This window comes from Artemia franciscana, chromosome 4 (assembly GCF_032884065.1).
Source record: "Artemia franciscana chromosome 4, ASM3288406v1, whole genome shotgun sequence".
Taxonomy (NCBI): domain Eukaryota; kingdom Metazoa; phylum Arthropoda; class Branchiopoda; order Anostraca; family Artemiidae; genus Artemia; species Artemia franciscana.
The window spans coordinates 38,349,037-38,367,867 of NC_088866.1; the positions used below are offsets into that span (position 1 = coordinate 38,349,037).

Genomic DNA, 18,831 nt, shown 5'->3' on the forward strand with positions numbered 1-18,831 from the left:
GTAAGGGGGTAGTTCCCCCTCAATAATTCGGAAAAAATCGTAATTATTAAGTAGCTTTAAAACTGTTACTGGTTTTAAGTGTAAAATTTACTCTTTACCAACAGAGAATGTGTTTTCGCTCATTTCACTCCTGACTTTCGGAAAACAAGAGGGTTGTTCGGAAAACAAGCTCCCCCTCCCTGAATACCCCTACTTTAGTATCCCCTTTTAGTTTCCATCCCCCTCCCATACAAACTTTTCCTCCACCTTTTCCCACCATGCATTGTAACAAATATTGTAGTTTTGCCCATGCACCGAAAGTAGATGATGTTAATTCTACTCCCTGGGGCCCTGTTCCAGTGTCCCTGTCCAAAGATAAAAATTGTAAGAGCCACTCATCTCCCTTCTGCCGTCCGTTTTTAGTGCACCGCACTCAAGCAAATATTTCTCATCAAAGTTCATCAGGCACAGCTCAAAAATTGACAAACCCTTCCCGATCCCGAATTCTCCTCCCTTATCCTTTGCCATCTCCTCCCCCTCCCTGCCTACAGAAGTCTTATTTCCTCCCCCCTCATAGTATGCTACCCTACACCCTCCCTACTCTGCCACAAACCAGCAATTTCTTGACGGATATGAATCACTATTACCAACCAGGTCCCCTTTCCCAGTACCTTACGAAACCCCACCCCCAGCCCATTCGTTTTATCCCTCGTGCCTACCCTGTCAACGTGACTCAGGTCTGAGACTTTTTAATTGTCTTATAATGAATCCTAATTGTTCTCCTCGTGATTCATCCATATCATTGCCTGTCCCCCCACCCCGGAATCCCCAAGACAAATCCTTCTCTTACTCTAATAATTCATCTATCGATGTTGACCCTAATAGTCATCCCATAAACGTCAAATGTGCTCCCTTGGTCCCTTGTTCAGACTACATTAATCTGGCCCCCACTAAGAATCCCACCCCACCCCCTGTACCGATTTTTAACTTAAATAAAGTAAAGTGTAAAAATGGTACCTTTGCAGGTCATTTAAATTTCCCACACTTTTGTTAATCAACGCTGAAAGTCTTAATTTTGAAAAACTTAATGAATTAGACTCCTTTTCTAAAATATATAGATCAGACATAATCGCTATTACTGAAGTACACGCTCAAAATACACACATGTTAAAAATGAATAATTTCACCCAGTTTATTAAACTCAGACCCAAAACCCACCCTCTGGGTAAGAAAGGGGGTGGAATTCTTTTCTTTGTCCGTAATGATTTTTATCCTTCAGAAATATTAGTTCCTTGTCTTAATCCCTTTGATCAAATTTTGTGGGTTTGTATTCGACCTAAGGTCTTACTACGTCCTTTCAATTTGAAGGTCCTGTATTGTTTTTACTACTCTCCTGGGCAGAGAGTGGCTGAAAAATTAATTTTATTGAAAAATTGCATAGCGGTGCCGACTATGTACTATCTAAATACCCAAATACTGGAATTTTCCTCTTGGGTGATGCAAATGAATTAAAACTTGAGTCTACATGTAATACTTTTAGTCTAAAACAAATTGTAAAAGTCCCTACTACCAAAGGCAATTCTACTCTTGATTTAATATGCACCAATATGTCAAATTTCTACAGACCCGTCACCATTCTTCCCCCTCTCGGAGGTAGTTACAACATTAGCCTACTCCTATCTCCACTAGATACAGTTAAACATTCCTTTACTATTGCTGAAACCGTCTTTAGACCTCAAATTGACTCAGGACTCTACAATTTTGGCTCTTGGATCACTAGTGAAAACTGGTCCCCTGTGTACCAAACAAATGATGTCGACTTCAAGGCTTTATCCCTCCAAAATTTATTGAGGAGTAATTATGAAGCCCATTTTCCGGTGAAAAAAAATTAAAATATGCTCTACCGATAAACCTTACATTGCTGCGACTTTTAAAAAACTAATAAGGAAAAAAAAATCAATTTGTTCAAGCAAGGACATATCACACAGGCTAATGATCTAAGAAAGTTCCTGAAGAGAAAATTGAGAAAGGCAGCTTGTGGGTATTACAATAGTAAGGTTAAGGATTTGTATTCTAACAAACCCAAACAATGGTAAAGGAAAATTAAAGAGATTTGTGGAAAAGACCCTGTTGAAGTTAATTTTCATCTCCCTGAGCCCCCTTACAAGATAACCAACGATTTGAACCTGCATCTTGCGTCCATAGTACAAAATCTTCCCCCTTTCACTGGCTCAGGTCAAACTATTCCTCCCTCCACCTCTTTCCCCCCAATTTCTCCCTCTGATGTAATAAATAAAATCCAAAAGCTCAAAAAATCAAGTACTTGCCCATTAGACATCCCAATTGACTTCATTAAAGCCTTTTCAGACACAATTGCTGGACCTTTATCTGATATTTTTAACCAAATTACAAAATCTGGTAAATTCCCAAGTTACTGGAAACTAGGTTTTATAATACCCATCCCAAAGAAATCTTCCAGTCTGACTATAACCAACAAGCGTCCTATTACACTCACTCCATTTTTTTCTAAACTTTACGAAGGGTTCCTTTGTGACTGGCTTAAAATTAAAATTATACCACGCATTGACATCCGACAGTTTGGTAATTTAAGAAAAAACCTCCACCACCCATTACTTTGTACGCTTGATTCACACGATCCTAAGTGAACTAGAGAAACTAAATGTTTGGCTAAACCTGGTTTTAGTCGATTTCCAAAAAGCGTTTGACTTAGTTGACCACACTTTCCTAATTCGTCTACTACATGATAACTTTGAAATTGACCCACTTTTAGTAAGTATTGTTATATCGTTACTTTCAGACAGATCATAAGTTGTAAAATACAAAAATACCTTCTCTAAACCCCTCCCTAGGTACTGTGGAATACCTCAAGGAACCTTATTGGGACCACTATTATTTCTTGCCATGATAATTGGCAAGAAATTCCCCCAAAGATGGAAATATGTGGATGACTTGTCGATCCTTGAAGTATGTCATAGGAATATTAAATTGACCCCGTTGAAATCCTAACCCAAGGTTCGGATGAATCTAAGAATCTAAATATGACAGTAAATCCCACCAAATCACAGATAATGACAATCAACTTCTTGAAATCTACTCCTGCTTTTTGCGATCCGATCCCAAGCGAAATACTAGTAAAACATGTTAAGCTTCTTGGTGTCACAATTTCTAATGATCTTAAGTGGGACACACATGTTTCCAACATTGTTAAACAAGCAAATGTTTCACTATCCATTTTTAAGCTACTAAACAAATTTAATTGTACTAAGATACATTCCCTCCGTGTTTACTTATCCTTTATCAGGCCGTTATTGGAATATGCATGTCCGGTCTGGCATTGGCAACTTTCAAATGAACTTAGTGACAAAATCGAGTCGGTCCAAAAGCGTTCGCTCAGGATGCTTTACAAAGAAGGCAAAATTCCATACTCCTTCCTCCTTAAAGCTGCACGCATTACCACCTTAAAAGAAAGGAGGGAAAAAATTTGCCTGCTTTTCGCTAAATCAATCATTTCCAATCCCTGTACTGAGGACTTACTCCCTGATTTTCACAATCCCATTAGACTCCGACTCCCCCGGTCAGCCTCCTTAGCTATCCCAACTTACTCTCCGATCCATGCTGTTACAGAAAGGTTTCACAAAAGTTTTATACCCTTTATTCTGGAATACCTTAATTTTGCTTTTTAATTCCTTTTAATTTTAAGTGATTGACTTAATGTACTGTTTTGAACTTTTTTTTCTTAGCTTTTACTAACATATAAAGCGAATTCGGCTCTATAGAGCCTGTGATAGCCTTTTGAAAATAAATATTATCTTATCTTGTCTCTTACCTGTGGATAGATGCTAACAAACTTGTAATCAATGTCGAAAAATCTTGCATCCTATTATTTTCTAGGGTAGGAACCCTTCACCCGGAAATAACAGGAATTGCGACGTCTCTTAGAAAGGTTCGACTAACAGCAAACGGATTTACAAAATATTTAGGATTAAGAGTGAATAAAAACTTTTCTTTGCTTCCCCCCATCCATGCTGTAGAACTAAAGCATTCAAAGAATCTGAGCATCATGAAGAAACTGAAGAACACATTCCCATTTATAACTCTTACCCTTCTCTACAATTCGCTCATCAAACCCCATTTACTGTATCGCGCAATGGCATGGCAGTCGACGTTCAAATCCAATCTGAAAAAATTGGATTCCATTTACAAGAATGCCCTGAAGATCATTAAACAAACAGATGATTATCTCTCGCTGAAATCGCTGTTTGAGCTTTCCTGCTTGGATTTTACTTTCTGATTCTTCTCCAGCTTGCTTCCACTGCCTTTTAGGAATCTATTCTGTTTGGTAGTCAAACAGCATCTTCAATTACAAGACTATCTGCACAGATTTATATTCGACATACGCCAACAGTGAGGCCAGATTTTTCGCCTGACATCGTCTGCGCTAAGGCTTACAATACCATTTCACTTGAACTGAGAGGTAGGAGCTCTCTTGGTTCTTTCAAAAAGAGACTAAAAAAAATATCTTGTTTTGAAATAAGTTAAATTGAATGACGAATTTAAACAGGTAAGATATTTTGGTCATTATTGAGTATTTTATTAATATTTCTTTTTTTAGTAGAGATTAGAGTGGTTTGCTCCTGGATGAAATGATAGGGACTTACAAGGATAATATTGAAGGTAGACGCCATGGTTGTACCAAGGAGTGAAGGAAGAGCCATAGTGCGTAATAAGTTTTGAGGCGACAAGGGACTCAGTGGTGTTATATTTTTTTATTAAACCCGAGTGAAATTGAAGAAAAGTTCATCTTTGAGTAGTAAGAGTATTCTTGCGTACCGAGTATGTATTCACTGAAAGACAGCACATTTTGATTCCTTTCGTAATACAGTTGTCATCGCCAAGCCATGAGTTTTTTTTTTTTACGATTACCACAAATTTTTTCCTTCAGATGGTGGCAATCCTGCATACAGCTAGTTGTTCTCAAATTTAAAGACAAAACTTTATATACCCCCTTGATCTTGACTTTTAGATACAAATGATGAGGTTCAATAGTCTATATATATATTATATATATATATATATATATATATATATATATATATTTATATATAAATAAGTTGTCTGTGTGTGTGTGTGTCGAGTGACGTCATGTTTGTGTGTCGACTGACGTCATGAAGTTAGTTGTCGTCATGTTTGTTATGACGATGACGTCATTAAAGGTATTTAAGACATTCGTTCACGGAAAAATGTTTAATTGTAAAATGACTGAAGAACCTACAATAGCAACAGCCGAGGAAGCTGCTCAAAGAGTCTATGCCAAAAAACTTGCTGCTGATAGAGAAAGTAAGAAAAGAAAGCGTGCATTTGAATAGAAATTACAGACCGGGACACTGGGACACAAACGACGACCGGGACACAGGGAATATAAATGACGACCGGGACACTCAAAGAGAAATTACAAACTGGGACACCGGGACACAGGGAATATAAATAACGACCGGGACACAAGGACACATCATTAGAATAATGAGGTATAGATGTGAATACGGATTGTTTTTCCCATGGACAATTATATGTTGCATGTTCAAGAATCAGTAAACCTGACTATCTATTTATATGCACAGACAATGTGACAGCGAAGAATGTTGTATATTCGCATGTTTTACGTAGTTAAAAACATATATTTATATCTATCTCTATTCACAGGTGGGACACAGGGACACAACTACAATGGGGCGTAACTAATATGGCGCGTAACGACTTACGCGCGTGGGGGGGCTTTGGGGGGCGCGAAGGGCCCCACCAACTAGGTGTTGGGGTGGTGCAAAGTGCCACCCCAACAGCTAGTATATATATATATATATATATATATATATATATATATATATATATATATATATATATATATATATATATCTATATATAAAATAAGTTGTCTGTGTGTGTGTGGGTCTGTCGGGTGACGTCATGTTTGTGTGTTAACTGACGTCATGTTTTTGACTGACGAAATTACAGACTGGGACATCGGGACACAAATGACGACCGGGACACCGCCACATCTATCTTCTATATATATATATAAATAAGTTGTCTGTGGATGTGTCTGTCTGTCGGGTGACGTCATTTTTGTGTGTTGACTGACGTCATGAAGCTAGTTGTCGTCATTTTTTTTATGACGGTGACGTCATTAAAGATATTTAAGACATGCGTTCACGTAGAAATTTATTAATGTTTAACTTTAAAATGACTGATGAACTTACAATGGCAACAGCCGAAGAAGATGCTCAAAGAGTCTATGCCAAAAAACTTGCTGCTGATAGAGAAAGTAAGAAAAGAAAGCGTGCCGAGGAATCAAAAGAACAGCAAGGAAACAGGCTTGAGGCTGATAGAGAAAGAAAGAACAGAAAGCGTGCCGAGGAACTACCAGAGCAATGCGAAACCAGACTTGCTGCTAAAAGAGAAAGTGAAAAAAGAAGGCATGCCGAGGAACTACCAGAGCAACATGAAACCAGACTTGCTGCTAAAAGAGAAAGTGAAAAAAGAAGGCGTGCCGAGGAATCACAAGAACAGCAAGAAATCAGGCTTGCTGCTGATAGAGAAAGTAAGAAAAGAAAGCGTGCCGAGGAATCAGAGCAACCTGAAAGTTATCGCCTGGCATTCAGGTACAGCCCAGTCGATGATTATAGCTTGAGTAGATGTGTTCAAATCGGGACTAATTCTAAAATTTGTCCCTATTGCAAGGCCTTGAAATTCAATGGTGAAACAATGGGAATGTGTTGCGCCTCAGGAAAAGTTAAACTTCCTCTATTGGCTGCACCACCAGAGCCATTGAAGACTTTCCTTACTGGAACTACGTCAGAATCTAAGCGTTTTTTGTCAAAAATCTGAAAATATAACTCATGTTTCCAAATGACGTCGTTTGGAGCCCAAATCGAAAATCCAGATCAATTTATGTCTACTTTCAAAGTAAAAGGGCAAATTTATCATAGAGCAGGGTCCCTTCTACCATTCTCAGGCGAGAATCATAAATTTTTACAATTGTACTTCATCAGTGATAGAAATTCTGAATTGAATGCACGTTGCGAAATTTCTCCCAACGTTGGAAGGACAATCGATTCCCAATTGCAACATCTTTTCCACGAAAATAATAATTTAGTGCGTCTGTTCAAAACAGCCATCGATTTGATGGCTACTGATACGCATAAAATTGTTATTTCCGCTGACAAAACGCCTCCTGGCCAACATGTGCGTAGATACAATGCTCCAACTATCGATGAAGTGGCAATCGTTATGGTCGGTGATCAGTTTTTACCTCGAAATATTAATCTTCATAAGCGAAACGCTCAGTTGTTAAGAATTGCTGAAACTCATCGATGCTACGATGCCCTACAATATCCTATCATTTTTTGGGATGGAGCCGACGGCTATGACTTTAATATTAAATTGATGAATCCAGCCACTAACAAAGAAATGAATAAAAAATGCAGTGCAATGCATTATTATTCCTATAGACTAATGATTCGGCAGGATGAAGAAAATTATATTTTAAAATGCCGTGAATTGTTTCACCAATACGTCGTTGATATGTATGCTAAAATTGAATCAGAACGTTTGCTATATATCTGCCTGAATCAGACCAAGCTCCGCTCTGAACAATACATTCATTTGCGAGATGCAGTTGTAAATGACGGTAATACCACAAACGTGGGAAGATTAACAATTTTACCTTCGTCATATGATGGCAGTCCCCGTCATATGCATGAATATGCTCAAGATGCTATTGCGTATGTTCGTCTCTATGGTCGTCCAGATTTATTTATTACATTTACATGTAATCAATCTTGGGACGAGATACTGCAGCTTTTACTTCAAGGACAATCGGCAGTTCATAGACATGACATTACGGCCCGTTAAATTTCTTAAGCAGCTTTCCGACTTTCGGATAGTATTTCAGAGAATCAAGGGTCCTCTTTTCTTGAAGGAATTCGAAATATTCAGCTTTGAGACTATTGTCTATAATTACTTTTTGATCACCGATAGTATCATCATCTTCTATAAAAGAAAATGACTCCATTCTCATTTGTACCAGACTTCTAAGCACCTTCAGTTAGCTCATCACTGGAGACAAGCATGGTAACTTTTTTCATTTATAAGTTCACTATGTCTATTATTCGTTTTTATCCTTTACAAAGCTGGAGTCAACCATCGTAATTTGAAACTCGGGTGAGAGCAAGTAGCTATAACTAGTTCACTGAAGGCTTTCTTTTCCAATGCCATTGAGAAAACATGCGAGAAGCGTTCATGCAAACCACCCAAAATGGCCTTTGCTAATGGCAAAGCATGCTTGGGAATACAGATATTCTGAAATCCTTTTAGTTTAGTTTCCAAACCATAAAGTACTGGCAAAACAGCACCAAGATAGCAATTTTTTCGCCTTGCAAAAATTTTAAGGCCTGGCACACTGGATTTGTAGCAAGCACATACTCCTTAAGCAGATCCCTCTCGATCGGCATCAACGTTGGAATTTTCACTTCATCACAGGCACAAGATAACTGTTCCGCATCAGATATGTCTACAACACACCTTTACTGTATTATGGAGAGAGTTCCATTGTGTAGCATTCGGTACGACTGGACGCCTTCCAGTAATTTCCGAAAACTAGTTGGCAGCTTTTGTGGAATGATTTGTCGCATTCTATATACTTTGACATTTGGACATGGCGGATTGATAAAATCTTTGAAATGAAACATTAACAAATGCTCGCTCACTATCTTTTTGTGCAATCAGATTCAGTGTTAGATATGTAAGATATTTAACCTCAAAAAATGACTATCACAAGCCACGAAGAACCGAATTCGCATTTCGCCAAAAAATAAAAAAAATATCATGAAAATAGCATAACAAATAAAAACTGGCTAAACAATGTCAAAAACAACACAATCAGAAAAGCAAAGCCACTAATCAGTTAAAAAACCAAAAAACAAAAACAGCAAAATGTCAGAAAGTTGAAAAGGTAAAAACTAAAACAAAACTAAAAGAGTGAGATAAAATTAGGGTTGAAAAGGTTTGAAAGAGAACATAATAAAAGGGGAGGGAACAAAAGAATCAAACGAACATAAACTTGGGTATCACCAGTACCAAAGAAAAAAAAAGGAAAACTAGTGGTTTATTTTATCAGTAATGAAGGGGACAAAGGCTTTTTTCATACCAGGAGGTTAAGCGACGGATGGGAGACAAGATGGGAACGGGTTCAGAAACAATACGTATGAGACGGTGTCTGGATGGGGAGTGTCTTCTGTAGAAAATGCTTTGCGTGCGAAGGTTTACTATTGCATTTTTTGCAAAACGGAGGCACAATGTTCCTCTCCTGTGCTCAAGAGTTTCCAGCTTGACCATTTTTAGAAGGAGTGAGTATTGTACCTTAACTTCTTTAAAAATTATTCTCAGGGCTCTTTTTTGAATTGATTCAATTTTTTCTGATTCATCACGAGAGAAGCCAAGATGTCAAACTAGACATGCAGATTCAAGATGCGGGCGGACAAAGGAAGTATAGATCCGTAAAGAATGGGATGGCGAGACGTTAAATTTAATCAAGCGCTTAAGGAGAGACGCGGAGGCATTAGCTTTATGGACAATATCTTTAACGTAGATATCCTCCTTTTAAATTAGAGAAAATTTCAACCCAAAGTAATCTACAGGAGGACACATAAATATCTGGGGGGGGGTAGGGTTGAGGAAAAGGGCTGAGGTTGCAAGGAAACATATTGGCATTACCATAGATTTAGAGGGGTTTACTCTCATGTCCAAGACCGAAGTGTCATCTGCAATATCATTGAGGATACTCATAGGGTTGCTTGCCAAGTTTCGGTATCAGCTTTTAATAACCGTTAGGTCATCCACAAATTTTCCTTAGCAAGAAGGACATTCCTTAGCAAGGTTATTGATCATAACAGAAAGAAGGAGGGGCCTAGGAGAGTACCTTGGGTTACTCCATTGTGGACAGGAAGGGGACTGGAATAATGATTCTGATATTTGACTATCTGTGATCTATTTGATAAAAAGGAGGCAACCAATTTAGCCAGAAAAGGATCAATATTGAAATCAGTTACAAGTTTCTCAACCAAAATATTGTGCTTAACAATATCAAATGCTTTTAGAAGGTCAATCGAAATTAAATATAGCAAGCAATTAGGTTTTTCGAGAATTTTTCCAGTTTAGTCAATAAGAAAAACAAGATAATGGGAAGTAGAAGTGGATTTGATGTTTCGGACTTGTCTCAGGTTAGAAAAAGGTAGGAATTTCTCCTTTAGCCAATCCACAAGGATTCCTTCATATTGTTTAGAGAATATAGGAGTGAGTGAAATAGGACAAACACCTTCAAAACTAGGTTTTCCGTCTTTTTTTTTTCAAGGGATTATGAAACCCTGTTTCCAAATTTGGGATATTGGCCAGACTCAGCAATCTCATTGAAAGTAACAGACAAGGGCTTAGAGAGAAAGTCACTGAAAGCACTAATAAGAAGAAACAAGATATCTAAAGGACAGACACTTGTTTTTCGTAGTTTCCCCCAATTTTTCTTTCGATCTGAGACGGAGATATAGAGGGGAAAGCAGGTGGAAGAATATCAATAGGTAATTGATAAGACAATACCAGAAGGCTCTGGACGATAGAAGCAAAGAACTTATTAAGATTATTAACAGTAACTTCTGTGGATTCAGGTAGGTTGAAATCAAGCTCGTCTAGACTCCTACCACACAACTTTTTTTTTTTTTTTACCTCGGAATACCAATTTTTTAGGTTTATTGGTAAACAATTCTTGGAGTAGGATCGGGCAGATTTGCGTATTTCCTTTTTAATTGCTTTCCTTAGTTTATTAGCTTCATCCGGTTTACCATTTCTGAAAAGACTCAATTTTTTCTTATTAGCACTTTTATTGGCTAATTAATGAATGGAGTGTCAATGGAGCACTTTTTAAATCTTTTTCCCCGGAAAGAAATTAAATAATTATCGCAGAAAGATCTACAGCCATATTTTACCTCCGATTAAGATGATTTAAAGGTGTTTGTATAATTCCAATTTAAATAAGGTGCATTAATCCTGCCTTTGCTACAAAAACTGACAGTGAAAGGACCCGGGCGGCATCAGAGGACCTCTCGCTCACTTTGGTTATCTAATCATACCAATTAAATTACTAAGATAAGATATTTATCATATATATATATATATATAAAAAAATATTTCAAGACCTTCTGGGCCAAATTCCTATTTAAGAATCAAACAAAAACCGGACAGTAACATGAGAAATTGTTCTAAAACAATCATACGCTTAGAACTGACAAAAGGATGCACCGTCATTATATCAAATTGGTATAAGAAAACTGAAGTGTATTTTTACTTATTACTAAATAACTTAAAAGTTCCCTTCAATATTACCATTTTGTTTTTGTTTTAATTGGAACGACGTTTGGCCTGAGAAATTACATACCAAAGATACATAATAATAACGCCAATGTTTAGTAATATAAAAGCGATTTATCAAAATAAGAAACATGCAGACTATCTTCCTCCCCTCTCTTGTGAATGAAGGTTTACTATTCTCTTAAAATATTTTTGCTAAAGCCTGTGTATTTGCTTTAGTCTGTAAAAATTACTGTTATCGCCAATGCATTCTTCAAAGGAGATAATCACTAGAGCCCCTATCATGTCTACCGACCCAGTTGTATCCGCCACCAAAGATTGTTTCATAACCCGCTTAGGTATTGCAAACGGTTTCATATGAGATCTGGTATCTGTTTAAAATTATAAATCTATGAAAAAAAACAAAAACAAATGAACCAATAAATATTGATCCATGGTTATCCTTCTCGAAAAAAAAAATACAAATCTTACATTTTTGTAGATAGGGGCCTCGAACTTCAACAACAAAGTTCTCTGACATGGTGAATTTGATGAAATAATTTCCATCGAAATTATTCGATCTTACGTGTGTTTTCCCGCTTTTAAGAAAACGGGACACATTTTCTCAAGGTCGTACAACGATTACCCCGTAGATAAGAGATCTTGCTCCTTTCTTAACCCCCCACTCTTTAAGGTAAGGTTCGAATTTTTGTCCCAATTTTTTAAGAACAAAGTTTAACCAAAAAACAAGTTTTTTGAAACGAAAGTAAAGAGCAAAATTAAAATGAACAGGAATTTCGCACATAGGAAATATATATATACAAATTCCGTATGTGAGACACATATTATTCCATTTATGACGATAGCTGTCCCTTTCTTAGACCCCCGCTCTTTACGCTAAAGTTCCACTTCTTCTTTTTTTTTACCAATTCTTTGAGGAGGACTAGGATAAATTCAAATCCTAAGTTAAAATGGCTTAAACTTAAAGCACCAAAACATCAGGTATCAACCACAATTGGACTAAGAGATCCAAATAAAACATATTGCCATACATTCCTCTATTCAGCCACGAACGGCAAAGTTTAGTTGCCAAGTCTGTTAAAAATTCCTTGAGAGGTCTAATAAGTACAGTTTATTTCAAAGTTTTTGTAAAAGGCTGAATATCCTAAGATGAAAAATTTTGTTCTTAGTAGCACAAAATAGGGAAAATTTTGCGCTTCTTTGGTCGTTCGTTCGTAGATTACTAATGGATCTACGAACATTCTAGGTAATTGCTAGGTTTCTTCTCATATTGTCATAAATTTGTCTATTATGATTCGCTTTTGTCTCGAAATTCAAAGAGAATGGCTCATGCTGCTTTTTGACGCTTGTAGAAGCTTCTTCCGTTGACGGCATTATTTGGCAGGATCCAGAAGTTTACATCTGTTTATGCCGAAGTTTTTTTCCAATTCGTCTCAGCGTTCCTCCTTTAGCGGGCTTCTTCGTATTCCTTGGCCCGGTGTTGTTGTTTTCTTCAATAAACTCTGCACACAAAAATAAATGTTAGAAACGGGAAGAAAAATTTGAAAAAGTGCAGGATAAAAGAAAATAACAAAAAACAGAACGGACAGAAGTTTAATTGCAAAGTAGTTACTTTGGCTGGTTCACATACAGTGCGAACACACTTTATTGTGGTTGCTCGAACAAATTTCATCATTAAACTACTGTAGGTAACAATGGCTACCAGCAGTTGTAGGCTACCTGCAACTGCAGTTAACCTCATCTGCGCCTCAACAACAACAGGTTACATAAAAACTTTAAATCCAACCAAATCAACAATATCTAAGTTAGACGTGTCATGCAATGAGACAGCTATACGACCAGCAATAAAGAACAAATTAACTCTCGAAGAAAGAAGACACGCGACTACTTATTTTGGCTTTTAAGTTTTTCCTCAATATTTCCGAAATTGATGCAAGAAAGTTAACCAAACTACATACTCAAGTAGAATACAGAACGGTAAGTCTACTGTATTTTTTGGCGAATCTTGGAGCTGTAAGTAAAGAAGTGCTGGTCTAGATTCACCCTCGTTCGAACAATCCCACTCTCCCCTACACCGAATCAAAGCCAAAATATTAGGTTAAACAGTATGCATTTTTCTCATTCCAATCCGCAGTTAAAAAGTCTGCATGAAGTTATATAAAATGTATTTTTGCTATCCCACAATTATTAAAGTGTGAGACGCGATTATACATAATATACATTGTTGCGAGATGATACATAGTAAACAAAATGGCATGAGCTTAAGGATGCACAAAAACAATGAAAATGTAAAAATATTTATTGTCAATCAAAGTGTAACAACATAATTCCAAAAACAATCATAAAAAATTGACTTCGGCAGCTTTAGGACACCATGCCTGTAAATTCAACTCGATTTCCTGGATCTGATGAAATGTAGATAGTCTTCAAAGGAATGTTTTTGCAGCCAAGTACGGAGAACAAAGTAAAGATTCTGAGGGTTGGTAAAAAGAGAAGAACAAAGTTACAAATACTTATAAAGGCAGAAGCCAAAAAGAACAACAAATAAATTTATGGGGATAACCCTAGCTTATTCATAATTAACCACTAATTATAGAAAGGGAACAACTCCAAAAATATCCAAATTCTATAGGAGGAAAAAGAAGCAAAAGAAAAAAAAAGTGAGAAACATGTCATAAAAATATGCGGCAGACGGGTAAAACTTCATAGAATGAAAAAGAGAAAAAAAAATAAGCATAAACTTGTTTATAAAAACATACCATCGGTATGATAAGACTTCACAGAAAAAAAAGAGAGAATAAGCAAGAAATTTGTTATAAGAATATATCATCTGGACGGGGGGGGGGGGTAAACTTCAAAAGGCACAAAAAAAGAGAAGAAGTGGGAAATGGTTATAAAAATATGTCATTGGTGAGATAAAACTTTGTAGGAAAAAAAGAAAAAAAGTGACAAATTGCATAAAAAAACAAGACACCGATGGGTGTCTTCACAGAATGAAAAACAAGAAAAAAAAAGAAGAGAAAATAAGTGAGAATTCGGTCACAGAAATATGCCATCTGCGGGATAAGGCTTCAAAGGATAAAAAATGGTCATAAAAATATGCCATCAATGGGATTCGAGTTCAGAGCCCACGTGGGCTGGACTCATACGGATGGCAAGTTTTTTCAAAGCAAATTTTCATCATTTATTTGTAAGTTTTCTCGCTTAATTGTACAAGTCACACTTATGCTAATCAGAAGTACAGCGCTGGGTTTCAGTGTATGGACATGCATAGGCTATATGCTTTTAATACTTGTTATTTATCAAACTTATTTCAACTTAAGAAAAGAAGATTGGAAACTAAATTCAGAATCAAGCCTTCAAAAATGATATTTTTAGACATCCAATGCTTAAGGTCAGATACAACCACCGAGGAGGTTACAGCCCCGTTCCCTCCCTAGAGGTGCCAAACGATCCAACACTTTTTTCTTGTAGAAAATTTGAGCTTTCATATGCTTGTTACTGATCACAGCAACAAAATGATCACATGCTACTATTATACAAAAGAAACTCAGATCAGCCTTCGTAGATATATTCCATTGATAGTGATAAACATGATATTTTATTGTCGCCGAAGATGAGAGTTTGCAAAGTGCTCTGCTAAAACAAAAGTAGAAAACTACTAAAACCCTAAAAAAAAACCGGAGGAAATTGAACGTTCTCTCTCCTATGCAAAATAACACAAAGACTATTATTTTTTCCAAAATGTAAATCTAATTTTCATGCAACGACGTTTAGTTTTTTACCTATAGTCTATCCATCATATTCCCAGTGTCTTAACATAATTCCATCTCAAATGATACCACTGGTGCTTTAGGTTAAGGATTCATTCTTGACTCGTAGAGATTACTTATCTGCAGGGGCACAGTTAAGGGGGGGGGGGAGATCCCCCCCCCCCGAAGTTCCAATTGGAATTTAGTTAATGTTTTTAGTTTAATTTCACTCATGTGTCCACATTTGTTGGTACAGAGGACGATTTTGTAGGCAGATTCTTTATATCCCCCCTCCAAACTCAAAACCAAAGCTGCGTCCATGCTTATTTAGGTTAATTCTATGCTAGTTAATTTCTAAGATGGCTATCTTAGCTTGCGTGACATGAAAATCAGGAGTTGTTTCACGTTAATCAAGAGGACTGAGAAGATGGTATTACTGTTCTTGGTCACCATAAACTCCCTGTAAGCCTTATGATTTGGAATATATAAAGCACACTCAGGTACATTTATTTACTTTTGAAAGTTAATAAATGTATGTCAGAAGATGCGTGAAGCGTGGGAAGAGGCCCCCTTCCAACTGATTCCTGAATTCCTTATAAATACCAATAAATTATCACAATATTCATTTCGGTCACTAAAATCAATTGTCCCCACCCTCTCATCATATTGGCTAGTGCCAAGCTTCCTTATGTCAGCCTAACTAGTCAATTGAGGGTTAAAATGACGACAATTGATTATGACAAAGTGAAAACTAGCAGCAGCAAAAAAAATCGATAAGAGTTATGGTACCTTTTTTGGTTAGACCGATATGCACATTTCTAAGTGAAAACTGACACTAAAAATTGCATCTAAGTGAAGGGCGAGGAAGGGGGAAGCCACCCCTATCTGGAATCCAATACAGAGATAAATAACATGAATTAAGCATAAAAATAAAATTCCTAATAGTATAGATTACTCCCTTACCAATTTCTCAAAAAGAGCAGTACTGACCACGTTGGGCTAACAAAATAAAAAGAAAAGACTTCCTTTGCTTTCTTCAGTCAATTTCCAAATTGGATTTTGAAGACCCTAAGAAGAATGATTGAAGAAGAAACATTCAGTTTTTTTTTTTGGGGGGGGGGGGGAGGGAGTGCAAAAAATACTGATTTTGTCGCTCGGGGTAAGGGGAAAAAATATTCTCCCTTGTCTTCACGGAAGGTTAGCGTCTAAGGAGCTTTGTCTTCAACTGAGGTTTTATTTCATCAACATTTCAGCATTAAACAATTTTGCAGGGTTGTTAGCATTATCTCTAAGGATAAATTTAAGCTTAGAAAATAAAAAAAAAAGATCTTGAACATACATGTCACAACCTGATCGGTACAGCCACTGTTTAACGAAGAAAAAGTGAGCGATAAGACATGAAAAATTATCATACCAAAAGCATCCGTTCTTATACTGCATCTCCCATTCTTCAGAAATCTTAGCTGTGCCCCTGATGGATATGTCACTCATGTGTTTATTCCTCAGCCCTCCAACGTAGTGACTGTATATAAATTAAATTAGCTATACGAAGAATATAATTCGATTCAACTGTTTGGGTCTATAAGGAAAGAAACTTTAGCATGTTTGTAGCAATGTTTTATGAATGACACCTGATAGGTGGACTCAATTTTGTTTTATGGTAATCCAGTTGGGGCAAAGCCAAAATTAGGACGTCATCGAACTGTGTGGAGAGAAAGTTTAAGAATAGAGAAGAAATTCTGGATGCTCCATTCAATTACACCAACAACAACATCCACGGGAGATACGAGTGGGCAAAGCTTTAAATAATGAGATGGAGGAGGAATCAGCCTCAATGACTTTGCTCTGCTTTGAGGTGGCAATAGAAGTAGTATATCGGGCACCAAAGGAGGCTGTACTTTACCCTACTAGCAGTCTATGCCGAATAAAGAATTTCTCATTTTGAATGTTACACTTGTCGAAGTACTTACTTTGTGTTGAACACAAATAAGGCTAGTGCTTTCTTTTATTTTTAATGATAGGCTTTTAGTCGTTTACCTATCTAAAGAAGCGCGCAAAACAGACAGGATTTAGAGTTGTACGTTCCAGTAAGCATCTTTTATCCTGAAGTGTAAAATTTTAATATTTTTATTTTTCAAAACTACCGGAGCATATAAATTGAAGAGTTGAAAAGATGTCAGAAGGTTTAAAGGAAAGTTTTCGTGGATTATCTGGTTGAGGCATATATTTGTACATGCACCAATTGCATATTCTACAAAAAAAAAAGAAAGCAAAAGCAAATATTTGTAAACATATCTTCTTAGAAGACAGTAATCATAAATGCGTCAAATAGTGAACATACTAGAAAGGCCAAAGAATTTGTGGTTTTGTTGTTTTTCCATTCTTAAGTGATTAAGATACTTTAAGTCATTATACTTCACACAAAGGTACTTGTTGTTTAGAAAACTCAGTTATAGCAAGCCTGTACACTCTATATATAAAAAGAAGCAGAGTGTCACAGAAGAAGAAACGCAAGGGCCATGCATTTCGCGAAAAATAAAAAATTGGCGGTTTAACTGCTAAATTTTGGCAGTATCTTCCGTTTACTATCTGATCTTCATTCAAGGTAATTAATCTATGCTCGCAAAACACTTTTCAACTTATTTGAAATTGACACAGGGATTTTACGCAACAATTTCTTTTCAATTTCGATTTTCCTAGTCTCTATCGCCTCTTTGTAACAATGAGTAGCATTATGTCAGTAGAGTATTCAGAGAACAACAACGGATTAAAAAAATCAGTAAGTAACTGTAATAATAAAATAAAACAAGGTCTAAGATTAGGTAGGTTCCATATTAGTTTAATCATACGAGGTGGTACTTTCATCTTTTTCTTTCATCTCGGTGTCTGCGTTCTTTCCTGCTTCTTCGGGAGCTTCCTCGTCTAGATCTGTAAAAAAAGAAGCATTATGAATTAATCTACATTCACTTTTCTTAACTTTACATTATCTTAATAGAAAGCTCAACCACGTATGATAGGACAACTCAAAATTAAAAGAAATTGTTGCCATTTTTGATTATCCAAAACCTAATGCCAGAATCAATTTTTCAAGTGTATGAGTTTAATGACAAGCCCGATCGACTGCCGGATGTTTTAGAATAGGATTTTCTTCTAGGATTAATTTTTATTACTAAAAGCTGCAACAAAATAAACACAGCATGTCATAACGCGCCTCTTTCAAGGAGCCCAAGACCACATATAAATAAATTAATATAGATTTTACATAAATGACAAAAGAAACTTAAATAAAATCAAAAGTAAAAAAGTATAAAAAACAGTGATACCATACAACGAAAAACAATAAAAACAACACATAATGTAACTTCATTATTTACCTCCGAAGCTTCAAACAATAACTAAATGTAATTACCACATAATAATCTTTTGAGATAATCTATATATATATATATATATATATATATATATATATATATATATATATATATATATATATATATATATATATATATATATATATATATATATATATATATATATACTAGCTGTTGTATGTAGGCGCCATATTAGTTATGCGCCATTGTAGTTGTGTCCCTGTGTCCCACCTGTGAATATAGATAGATTTATATATGTGTTTCAAACTACGTAAAAATTGCGAATAAACAACATT

At 36.2% G+C, this 18,831-nt stretch overlaps 2 protein-coding genes across 2 annotated transcripts in view; both read right to left on the reverse strand.

The window, feature by feature from the left end:
* LOC136026395 (protein DENND6A-like) overlaps window positions 1-18,831 on the reverse strand; it is a gene marked incomplete in the record, with an annotated part of 240,547 nt that overhangs the window by 62,466 nt on the left and 159,250 nt on the right.
* Window positions 17,932-18,831, reverse strand: part of LOC136026397 (cyclin-L2-like) — a 39,581-nt gene continuing 38,681 nt past the window's right edge. Inside the window, exon 9 of the mRNA XM_065702952.1 lies at window positions 17,932-18,092. Within this exon, the coding sequence (XP_065559024.1) occupies window positions 18,026-18,092 (67 nt within the window). The 3' untranslated portion in view covers window positions 17,932-18,025. The remainder of the gene's footprint in view (window positions 18,093-18,831) is intronic.